Genomic DNA, 12,492 nt, shown 5'->3' with positions numbered 1-12,492 from the left:
TTTAGGTTATCCAATAGTAGAAAAAATAGAATAATGTAATGGAGAAAAGGTAATTATAAGGAAGATAAGAATTAAAGTGCAAAGTAGATTCTAGGAGATGTTGTCTGAAATGTGATGTGTAGGTTGGGTTACATCAATTAAATGCACATAACACAAAGTGTTAGGATTATGGTTAGCCACACAAAGGATGTAGATCAGTAATACAGTGCTGCTGTGAATGACAAGCAACATGATACTCATGTTGTCAAAAGTATAGTATCCAAAATCTGGAAAGCAGTTGTTTATACTTGTTATTTATTAGATTCTTACTCATTAGATTCACTTTAGCCATTTATTTTTAGACATCAGATCTTGCAGTAAATGTGAAGGAATTCCTACAGTCTTGAAAGAGAAAGAAAAAAGGAAGCTGAAGGAAGCTGAAAAGAAATTATTTATTTAGCTTGAAGTTAGGACTTAGTTTCTTTTTTCAAATGTATAACAAAGGGTTCATGTAGGTATTTTTTTTTTTAATAGAGATGACTTAGGTTTAGTAGAAAAAGCTTAGTGAAGTATAAATCCTCATCTTGATTTTCAAGATAGTCTAAGTGTCTAGGCTGTGAAGACTAGACAATTTAGAAACCTAAAATTATTGTTTTGATGATAACTGTTGTGCTCCATTATAATGGAAGACTAAGTAATGGGGATATGAGATCTGAGCTGAGGAAGGGGTAGATTCACAATCCAGTTGATAGAATACCTGGGTAATGGTATTTGAAAAGATTTGTATGTTTTCCCAAGAAAATAACAAATGAAGAGACAACAGCTCTTCCAAGGAACACTGATGTCACCTATTTGTTTCTTTTGTATTTTGGGCCTAAGGAAAAGAGATCATAGATAAAATTGTTCGCTGTAACTTTTTTTTTTCTTTGTGATTACAGGCATAATGATTACAAAGTGGTGTCCCCTGCTTTGCGGGCTGTGGGAAACATTGTCACAGGGGATGATATTCAGACACAGGTATGAATAAATGGCAAGCTTGAGTGTGTGTGTTTCCCACAAAAGCAATGTTGAGCTGTGTGGTATTTCTTCATAATATTTAATTCTATTTGATTAGGCCAATGTTTAAAATGTTGTCTTGGGCATACACTTTTAACCTTCAGTATTTCTTGACCTGTAAAGATAATGACTTTTCTTTGGGTCAGGCAGATTTTTCTCACTCTAAAAGTGGTGCTTGTGAGCATCAGAATTAGTAATAACAGCTTTTTTGTTGTCTCTGTCATCTTGGTGTCTTTTCTGATAGCTTCTTCCTTTTGTATGTGGCAAGTATCGTGTGTGAGAAAGAGTCCTCACTCCTGTTTTCTAAAGTCTATTCAACTTAACTACCAAGACATTATCACCACCAGTGGGTTATTGTAGCCACTCTTCTTCCTAATGTCTTACATGCATCAGTTGAAATTTCTGATTTGTTTTCTTAGGCTTCTGTGAGGATGAAGACTTTTGGTTCTTCTGCCTCACTGAATCTTTTTGTCCAGTAAACTTTCCTCCTCTTGCTGTTAGGCGTTCTCCAGGGGCGATCTCTGAGCTTCCTTCACAGTCTCAGTGATCATCCTTGTAGCCTGAATTTGGAGGGGGGTGTTTGTTTTTGTTTAAAGATTTGTTTACAGAGAAGGAGATTTACAGAGAGGAGAGATGGAATGACGTTCTATCTGCTGCTTCATTCGCCAGGTGGCTGCAATGCCCAGAGCTGAGCCAGTCTGAATCCAGGAGCCAGGAGCCTATTCCAGGTCTCCCACACAGGTGCAGGGTTCAAGGCTTTGGACCATCCTCAACTGCTTTCCCAGGCTACAAGCAGGGAGCTGGATGGAAAGTGGAGCAGCTGGGATATGAACTGACACCAATATAGAATCCCAGCACGTGTAAGACGAGGACTTAAGCCACTAGGCTACCATGCTGGGCCCTGTTTTTTGTTTTAAAAGAAAAAACAGAGAATTTGGTCCTTGGCTACTGGTTCATTCCCTAATGCCTGCAATAGCTAAGACTTGGCCAGGCTGAAACCCAAATCCTAGAACTCGGTACCCATGTGAGTGTCAGGGTCCACCAGTGCGAAAGTAATATCTTTCTATTTCCTTCTCATCTTTTTTTCTGTTCATAGTTCAAATATATGTTCATACATGTATTTATTGTGTAGTCATAGGTCTTGGTATTTCCTTAACAGCCTATTGTAAGCATAATTTCCTTTGGTTAGATATCTTAGAGGTAGATTTACATAAGGCAAATCATTTGTGTTTTTAGTGAATCTTTTTGAAAGATTTTTATTGGAAAGTCAGATTTAGAGAAAGGAGAAACAATGAGAAAGATCTTCTCATTGTTCACTGCTGCTTCATTCCCCAAGAGGCCACAATGGCTGTACCTGAGACGAAGCCAGGAGCCAGGAGCTTCCTCCAGGTCTCATGTGGGTGCAGGGTCCCAAGGCTTTAGGCCGTCCTTGACTGCCTTCCAAGGCCACAGGCAGGGAGCTGGACGGGAAGTGGAACAGCCGGGATATGAGCTGGTGCTCACATGGGATCCCAGGTGCATGCAAGGTGAGAACTTTAGCCACTAAGCTACCACACTGGGCCCAGTGAATATTAATACTTATGACCAACTAATTGTTTTGTCTTTTATGCTTAATTCTTTGTAAAATAAATGCTACTGTGTTAATCAGTCTGAATTTATGGTTTAAATTTTCTGATAGAGTATAAGACCTTTATCATGTACATTTGTCTTGTCTATCTTTACCCAATTTTGAGAGGTGGAATTGTCTTTTTTTTTTACCCTTATGTCCTATAAATATCTGTTACACTTCATTAAGTATGTATTGGTTCACTGGTCACCAAAAAATTATAGAATAATAGAAGGCTTAAATTTTATAAGAATTTCTGATCATTTGATACAGAGCAGGGATTTTAAAGTTTATAGAAAATATGTATTATGAAAAAACCATATTCATGGGTTTAGGAATGTTTTTTCACACCAAAATAGAGAAGGATAGGCAGTGAGAGTTCTCTTTGAACTGCTGGTTTACTCCTTAAATGGTTACAACAGCCAGGGCATAACAGGCTGAAATCAGGAGGCCAGCACCTCCTAACAGGGTCTCCCACCTGGGACATGGGGACTCAGTCCTTGGGCCATCATGACTGCCTTCAGTTGAATGCACAGGAAGTGAATTGGAAGTGGGCAGCTGGGCCTCAGATAGGCTCTTAGTGCATCCAGCCATCACAAGCAGCATCTTAACCAGTTACCATGATGCCAGCCCAAATAAACTTACCTTCAGGTATGGGGAAATGTACCCACCCAAAAGACTTACACTGTAGTATGGGAGAAGGTCAGTGAGAATCATTTTGATTAATATTACTACTTTTGTTCTTGGATAAGTACAGTTTAGCAATTGTGAATGTATACAGTGAAACTGGTTTTACAGTCTTAGGAATTCCAATTAGCTGTTACTGCTTTCTTTATATATATATACATACATACATACATACACACACACACACACACACACACGTATCTTTACAAGGAACGATGTTACTTTTTTTACATATGGTTTCCTAAAATTAAAGGTTCAGTTATCTTGGGAATAATAAAGTAAGATTTCAAAACCTTTCCTTTCAGGTAATTTTGAATTGCTCAGCTTTGCAGAGTTTATTGCATCTGTTGAGTAGCCCAAAGGAATCAATCAAGAAGGAAGCATGTTGGACAATATCTAATATCACAGCTGGAAATAGAGCACAGATCCAGGTAATCTACTATCCATCTTTCTATTGCAAAATAAGTTGTCTTTGTCAGCCTTTAACAAAATCAGTTTTCATTATTTCCTTGAAGGCCACCACCAACATTGTTTTATTTTCATTTTCTGCTACTTTGTTTTGAGAGACATACAGATAGCAAGACTGAGTTCCAAACCCACTGGTCCACTCTGTGGTTTCCCCAGTGGTTGGGGCTGATCCAGGATGAAGCTGGGAAGTGGAACTCATCCAGACATCCCTCATTGGTGGGCAGGGACTCAGCCCCTGCGCTGTCACTGATTGCCTCCACAGTGCCCTTCCACAGGAAGCTCAGATGGAGAGTGGAGCTAGCATCTGAACCCAGGCACTCTAGTCAGGTTTATGGGCATCCTAACCAAAGGTTTATCTACTAGATTAACTACCTATCCCCATAATCTTTTATTCTTTTCTTTTACCTTGTAAATGCTATGTTTTTTGAAATTTACATGTGTGCCTTGGTTTTTCCCTTTGCTTTTACTGTTGAATGCTTTACCAAATCCAGGTAGTGTCTTGCAGTTTCAGAGTGTTATGTTAGACTTTGAAATAATCAGGTGTTTTTTTTTTTTTTTGCTTCTTTTTCTGTCAGTAGTAGAGTAAGTTATGTGAAAGATCAGATCAGATCATAGGGTTCCAGGCTGACCTGGAAAGATGGGTCAGAAAGGATGCAACAACGACTTACAGGGCTTGGACTTCAAAGGAATAATAGCGGTCATCTGACCTGATATCCTCATTTACTTTAATAAATACATTTACCAGACCATCTTCACATTGCCCCATAAAAATATACATTTACCATTTGACAGTTAAAAAGATTAGCAGATGAGGCTGAGGCTTAGAGAAATCAACGTGATTTCCTTACAGGCACCTCCAGTGAATCATTCATAGGACAAGGACTTTATGTCTTTTCACTAAACTTTGCTGACCTTGCTCCTTCCTTGTGAGAGTTCTTGACCAGTAAAACATGGTTGGTTATCCCTGGGCTGCTGGATTAGATTCTGAGATTGATGGCAATAGCGGCTTATATTACAGTGTGGATATGAGATGACTTCAACTCTTAAGCAAAGTGGTATGAATGCATTTAGATTCTTGATCAAAGAGAAACATAAACAAAATGATTTGGGGAAGACTTGTTTAGTGTTAGTATGTGTAAGGGCTTGAATAAAGTAACTATAAGGCTCTTCTGGTAATCTTAACTGGGAGGTTGTAGCTTGGAATTGGATGACAGCAGTGCTAGTACAAAGGAGATGATGGACCAGGGCGTTTTGAATTAAAAGATAAGCCTTGGTAACTGATTACATGTAGAATGAATATATGAATACATAGCAAAAAAACAATGTCATTGGTGAAGGTGGCTTAAAGTTATAATTGATATCATAGACATTTTAATAAATCTTGTAATGCACCTTTCTGGTTTTTTTCCCATTTTATATTTTAAATTTTAGACTGTGATAGATGCCAACATTTTCCCAGCCCTTATTAGTATATTACAAACTGCTGAGTTTCGGACTAGAAAAGAAGCAGCTTGGGCCATCACAAATGCAACGTCTGGAGGATCAGCTGAACAGATCAAGTAAGTACTAACCAGGTAGGACCTTGTAACTTTGAAGGTTTGCTGCCTCCCCTGTTACCTTGAGTGGAGGGTAACCTATATTTGAGAGATAAGGTAGTAGATGATCGTATCAATAATGAGTGCTTCATTTCAGCCCTTGGAAGTTTGTTTTGTCATAATTATCCTCAAATGTGCATTTAATTCTGCACACTTTTCCCATTTCTTATTGCTAAAAATCTGGGATGTGAGAAGTAAGGCATAGTTAAGTGTTGAGGCAGTAGAAATATGTACAGGTTGGCTGCAGTCAGCTTTCGGTTGATCAGAAAAAGGTTAGCTAGTCTAGAAGGTTACTTGTACAACTTAGAATCCAACTTCAACAAGTAACTCTTGTTTTTAGATTAGGCATTTTTACAATAGAATTAGACCAGACTTGAAATAGAAGTGTGCCTTATCATGATTTGTCAAATTCAGAAGAGCCACTTGTCTTAAAAGTACTGTGGCTATTCAGTAAAGGGAGAGATATGTTCACTTGGTAGAAGCTTATAATCTTAAAAATGTTTAGAGAATACATAAATGTGGGCAAGAATGATCCTTTTCCTCAAAGAAGCATCATATGTGAAATGCTAATTTCTGGATCAAGATAAGAAAAAATAAAACTACAAATAAGAAGAAAGATAAAAGAAAGAATGAGAAGAACAGAGGAAGCTAAACTCAGCCTGCCTTAACTTTATTGAGAATGCAGATGGGAGACGAAAGTTTCAAAAAAGTGCTAACTCACAAAACCATCTTCATGCAGTAGTATCAGATAAACACAGCTACTACTGGTAGTGCTTTGTCGAATCAATTTAGCCTGTCATTAAATGCTAGGATTTTTAGTACTGTGTTTGAGTCCTGACAGTGCAAGACTTGGTTAGGTGCAGATGATGGTTAAGTGCCTCAAATAAGAACATTGCTTTGTAAGCAGTCTGCTTCCAGATTAGGTGTTTGTATATCGCAGAGCGTGTCTCCTGTAGCAGTATTTTGAAAATAACCCCTTAACAGAGGGTTTGTAAGATAAGGGACAAATTGGCTAAGTTTATCATGAAAGGCTTTTCAAGGAAGACTTTGGGGTTGATTTATGGTATAATGGAATAAGCTGTCCCCTGGTGACACCAGCATGCCTTATGGGATACCTAGTTGGGTCTAATCCAGCTTCCTGCTAACATACCAGGAAGGCAGGGCAAGATGGCCCAGGCACTTGGGTCCCTACCATCCATGTGGGAGAACAAATTGGAGCCTCTAGCTCTGGCTCCTGGCCTGGTCCAGGCTTAGTTGTTGTTACCATTTAGGGAGTGTTCCTGCAGATGGAAGATAGTTGTCTCTTTTACACTGCTTTTTTTTTTTTAAAGATTTATTTTTATTATTTTTTTTTTATTGGAAAGGCGGATATACAGAGAGGAGGAGAGACAGAGAGGAAGATCTTCCGTCCGATGATTCACTCCCCAAGTGAGCGCAACGGCCGATACTATGCCAATCTGAAGCCAGCAGCCTCTTCCGGGTCTCCCACACGTGGGTGCAGGGTCCCAAAGCTTTGGGCAGTCCTCAACTGCTCTCCCGGGCCACAGGCAGGGAGCTGGAAGGGAAGCGGGGCTGCTGGGGATAGAACCGGTGCCCATATGGGATCCCGGGCGTGCAAGGCGAGGACCTTAACCACTGCGCCACCGCGCCGGGCCCTACACTGCTTTTTAAACTTTTTTTAGAAAAAGGGGAATGGGAGGAAGTAAGATTTGAAGCAGTTAAGATTATAAACATTGATCTTCCATGTCTTAATCTTAAATATTTCTAGTTCTGGGATACTAATTATTTTGAGTGTCATCACCAAATAATGTAGAGTAACATGGTTATTTGAATAAACTTTATGTTCAAATTTTTATAATTGTTTGCTCTGTTGGAGGTGAGTAGAATTACTACTATTTTTCCCCTCCCCCTTTTAAAAACATTTCTTTTGTTTTTGAAGGCACATTTATGCCTTTTCTAAGAGTTTCTTTATTTGAGATCTTCAGTTTGCTGGTTCACTCCCCAAAGTCAGGAGCCTGGGACTCCAGCCCAGTCCTCCCCGCAGGTGCTGGGTATGCAAGCACTTTGTCCATCTTCCACTGCTTCCCTAGGCACGTTAGTAGGGAGCTGGATCAGAAGTGGAGCAGCAAGGAGCCTGTGAAGGGGCTCTGATAGAGACAATGAAGTTGTAAGCAGTTGCTTAACCTGCTGTGCGCCCCCCACCCCCACCCCATGTTCTTCTAATGTTTATTATTACTTGTAAGGCTGAGAGAGCAAACAAGAGAGTCCTTCCCTCCTCTGCTTCCTCAAATGCTTACAATAGCAAGGACTGGAACAGGCTGAAACTAGGAGGCCAGAACTCAATCTGGGCCTCTTCTATGGTGACAGGAGTCCAAATATTTGAACCAGTCATCCCCAGGATGCAAGAAGCTGAACTGGAAGCAGGGCAGTTGGACTGAGATTTCACTCCAGCATGTGAAGCTGTGACTTAATCTGCTGTGCCACATGCCCACTCTCTACCCCTCTGAAAAATTCACCATATTTACAGTAATATTAATGATCAGTTCATAGAAATATCTTTGGAAGTTTTTGTGAAAAATTTTTTTGTAAGAATATTATGATCCAAATCACAGAAAATAAACTGATGCTTTCACTGATAAAAGACATCTTTTTAAGAAGCTGCTAGTCTGGGCCTGGCACAGTACCTAGCAGCTAAACTCTTTGCCTTGCATGCACTGGGATCCCATATGGGTCCTGGCTCTAATCCCGGCAGTCCTGTTTCCCATCTAGCTCCCTGCTTGTGGCCTGGGAGAGCAGTTGATGACAGTCCAAAGCCTTAGGACCCTGCACTCATTGGGAGACCCGGAAGAGGCTCCTGGCTTCAGATCGGCACAGCTCCGGTTGTCGCAGTCCCTTGGGGAGTGAATCATGAGACAGAAAATCTGTCTCTCCTCTATATATCTGACTTTGCAATAAAAGTAAATCTTAAAAAAAAAAAAAAGAAGTTATCCTATTTTTACAGTCTGACTAGTAGCAATGTTTAGTATTAAGGGAATGCTGGCATCATAAAATAAGCCAGAAGCACCACCCCCCCCTTTTTTTTCCTAAAAGAAATGGTTTTCTCTAAATGTTTGGTAAAACTCACTAGTGAAATTTTCCACTGGTGCAGTGAGGTTTGTAAGGTCATTTGGGATTGACTGAGTTAAATGCAGAATTACTAAGGTTTGTGTGTATGAGAGATGTTTTGGCACTTGCAGTGAGCTCCAAATTCTGTCAGAATTGAAGGCAAGAGCCTAGCTCTAGAGTCATCCGTATATTTGTTTTGTTACTCTGTATAGTTTTTTTTTTTTCACAAGTTACATTAGTAAAATTTTAATCATATAAAAGATTTGGCCTGTTGGACTTGTGCTGACTTTATCACCAAATGTATTACGACAACCCACAAAGATGAAATTAATCAAAACTGTATTGTTTTGATGAATTGCTTTTATTCAAAGTAGAAAAAACTTTAGCTATTTTTTGAGTCCAGAAATTGTGGAGGGAATGAAAAGGCCGGCATTGACTGGCTGTGATGAATTTACTTGCAGTGAAGTGTGGCTTGTGCTTGGGTGGTTGCTTATTTTCTCTGCAGTGAATTTGAGGAGCCCGATTGAGGTTCCTCAGCTATTATAGTGGTATTATGAAGTTTTAGATTTTGTTGGAGTTAATTGTTGTTTGTATTAATTTTAGGTACCTGGTAGAACTGGGTTGCATCAAACCCCTGTGTGATCTTCTCACAGTCATGGACTCTAAGATTGTCCAGGTTGCCCTGAATGGCTTGGAAAACATCCTGAGGCTTGGCGAACAAGAAGCCAAAAGGAATGGCGCTGGCATTAACCCTTACTGTGCTTTAATTGAAGAGGCTTATGGTAAGATGCTTTGGTAAAATTTATGACTGCGAATTATGTGGGTCATAAGTAGTCCAATAACAGCAATAAAACTGCTGCTAGGCCCTGGGTGATGTGAAATTGCTTTTTTGAAATTGCTGGTTTTACAGACTAGATGTTTGTCTATGTGTTTTTAGGAAGACAGTTTATAATATAGCTTTCAGATGTAATTCCACCAGTCCTTTTTGTGCTATCACTCTATGTATGTAGAGAATCTACCTGCAGGGCAGGGGATCATTTTTCTGTCAAGGGCCATTTGGATATTTATGATATTATTTGTAGGACCAGATCTGCAATCCAGATGTTCCCTACCCGTGCTTATATCAAAGAAGGAAAGATAGAGTAAAAGATAGTTTATCTGGAATTTCCAATATTTTCCTTTTGTCTTTTTAGGTCTGGATAAAATTGAATTCTTACAGAGTCATGAAAACCAGGAGATATACCAGAAGGCCTTTGATCTTATTGAGCACTACTTTGGGACCGAAGATGAGGACAGCAGCATTGCACCCCAGGTTGACCTTAGCCAGCAGCAGTACATCTTCCAGCAGTGTGAGGCTCCTATGGAAGGCTTCCAGCTTTGAAGCAATACTCTGCTTTTGTGTTCCTGTGTCACACCAGGCTACCCAGTCAAGTCTTCTTGTGGAGCCCACAGTCCTCATGGAGCTAACTTCTCAAATGTTTTCCATAATACTGTTGCGCTCATTTGCTTGCCTTGCGCACCTGCTCTCTTACACACATCTGGAAAACCTCTGGCTCTCTGTGGTGGAATGCCCTTCTAATAAAAGGGTAACCAGAACGGCCCACTGTCTTATGGAAAAATCCCTAGGCTTCGGAGATCTGCACTATTAGAATCATGGGGATACACACATTAGTGTGTGGTGGTTCCCTTTTTTTTGTAGGGGAAAAAGAGGACTCCCCATTCCCTTTAAAGTGGGGAAAAAATACTGACATTAAAAGATGAAACTAAATGTTTATCTTGAATTTCACACAACTACTTGTGACAAGGGAGATGTTTAGACATTATGTGTAAACTTCAGAGTACTTCTCATGAGTTCTTCCACATTGAACCCTTGGATTACCTGGTGGCTTTTTCTAGCCAAATTTGCATTAATCCTTACTGAGATTGGATGGTTTTCTTTCTACTATTGGAGCCAGTCTTCAGATACTAAGATTAAACCATCCACTCCCTCACCTTCAGCCTTCAGTGAATGTGCTTAATTGTCAGGAATGCTGAAGAATTAACACTTTGATTCTTAAGTGTGATACAGGTTTGCAGATTCCCTTAAAGCAGAATGAAGAGGAGCACATACTAATTTGTATGGTTTTAGCTTCTCTTTGGTCTTAATGTGTTTTGGGATTTGGAATGGCTCAATTCAGTGATTTAGAATCTTAGTGATCAAAAAACCATATCCTATAATTTAGTATCAAAAAAAGTAAGAGAAACAAAAAAATACCCCTCTAGTTTTTCCAGACTCAACCAGTATGACTAGAGGTTGTGCACTAAACAAATGTGTCAGGCTTTGTGGTCCTGATCAAGGTCCTCATTGAATTGGAGCTCGCCCTAGGTGCTTTCCCCTCTGTAACCGGCAGATTACATACAAAGGTAACTTATGGGTTTTCTTTCTTAGTAAAGTGCAGCTTGATTTTAATGCATTCATGCTGCACATAGGATACCTTTAATGTAGCATCCTTCTCATAAGAAATAACTGTCTTCTCAACATGACTTGCTTAACCCAAATAAGGGCAGTGATCTTTTTCTGATGACCTCAGTGTTCCCTGATCATTTATTTCATCTCCAGCTAGTACTTCCTCCCCTCCCCAGTGAAAACAGTGTCCACCTTATGACTTGTTTAATGACAGCTGCACTCTGTACCTACAAGTGGCGCTTCCAGTACTGTGCTCACTGATCCACATCTGTCCTTGGACTGGAATGGAGAAATAAGCTTAAATTGCCAAGAGAACTGCAAATGACTTCTCGGTGCTAGTTGGCCGTCTTGACTAAACGCTGGGATACACTATCAGAGAAGATTCTTTGTTGCTAATGATTTGCTATTCAGAATGAATCCTGAAGGAAAATTGCTCACTTCTGTTTCAGAGCATACCCTTTTAAACCTCTTTAGACTTGTCTTCTAGAATTCATTATAACCCCAAAGTGTAAAAACTATCTGGAAGTTGCCCCCTGACAAGCTATTACACATCTCTGGTAAATCCTGCTGAATGTAAAGGATATGCAGAGTTCTCATACCTCATCATGATGTTATCTAAGCAGCCAGCTTATGTGACCTGATTTAAACTTCCAGAAACCCCACTTCCCTCCAAATTGAAAGATTCAAAGACAAAGGACATTTATCAGCCAAGAGTGTGACACAGTCTTCGCATCTAGTCTGTAGTTGTGTCTGTGCTCTGGGATGGATACCGTCTGATGTCTGTCTGTCATTGATGGATCAGCCACTGCAAAACTAGTCAGTTCCCATCTATAACTGTTACTTTTCTAGTGCTGCTTTGTGCTGAGAGAACATTTTAGTTTACTGCACCTGACCTGTAAAAGACTTTTGATTCTTTGTAATTTTAGGGGTAAATTAGGTGGTTAATTTAAAAGAACTTTCAATGTTGCCTTTACATCACATTAAAATATAACTTCTTTCAGAAGGGTAATAGAAGCACTGATTCATAGTAAAAATCTTGTTTTTAGCTTTGACGTTTTGTGGCTGAATTTTTTTTTAATTGTAAATTACTGGTAACGTCATTTCTGTAGGATGTTTTAAATTATGTACCTTTTATTGAATGGTTCCGCTTCATTTTTATATAAGCCCATTTAAATGGAAAAATAAGAACACAAAATTATCTCCCTACATTAAGAGTAGTTAGTATTTGGTGGGAATTTTTGGTAGCAGTTTCAGGTGAATGAAGTGAAATTCAGTGAGTTAATTAAAGCAATCCATTTAACTGACATGATCTAGTTTGTCTATAACTGAAGAATTTATCTTTTGTTCTTGAAGTAGTTCATGAATCACAAGGTAGGAATGAAATACATATGTAGAAATAATAAAAGGAGTATAAAAATTGTAATTGACTAAATGGTAAGTCCCAGTATAATTCAGATGTACTGATAAAGCAGCCTTTTGGTAATAGAAATGGGATTTTAAGGGATAACAGTAAATCCTGTTTATAACTCTTCCTGGAAGAATCTGTTAAT

The 12,492-nt window shown here is 39.3% G+C and overlaps 1 protein-coding gene across 10 annotated transcripts in view; it reads left to right on the top strand.

The window, feature by feature from the left end:
* KPNA1 (karyopherin subunit alpha 1) overlaps nt 1–12,246 on the top strand; it is a 49,698-nt gene extending 37,452 nt beyond the window's left edge. For all 10 annotated transcript variants that reach the window (XM_041003063.1, XM_041003064.1, XM_041003071.1 and 7 more), the window contains exons 10-14: nt 918–996; nt 3,634–3,759; nt 5,228–5,355; nt 9,100–9,278; nt 9,690–12,246. In XM_041003063.1, coding sequence (XP_040858997.1) covers nt 918–996; nt 3,634–3,759; nt 5,228–5,355; nt 9,100–9,278; nt 9,690–9,877 — 700 coding nt within the window. In that variant the 3' untranslated portion in view covers nt 9,878–12,246. The remainder of the gene's footprint in view (nt 1–917; nt 997–3,633; nt 3,760–5,227; nt 5,356–9,099; nt 9,279–9,689) is intronic.
* The last annotated feature ends 246 nt before the right edge of the window (nt 12,247–12,492 follow it).

Source organism: Ochotona curzoniae, unplaced genomic scaffold (assembly GCF_017591425.1).
Source record: "Ochotona curzoniae isolate NIBS_2020 unplaced genomic scaffold, NIBS_Ocur_1.0 scaffold_2587, whole genome shotgun sequence".
Lineage (NCBI taxonomy): Eukaryota > Metazoa > Chordata > Mammalia > Lagomorpha > Ochotonidae > Ochotona > Ochotona curzoniae.
The sequence above is the reverse complement of the archived record's forward strand: the minus strand, read 5'-3'. Positions and strand labels throughout refer to the sequence as shown.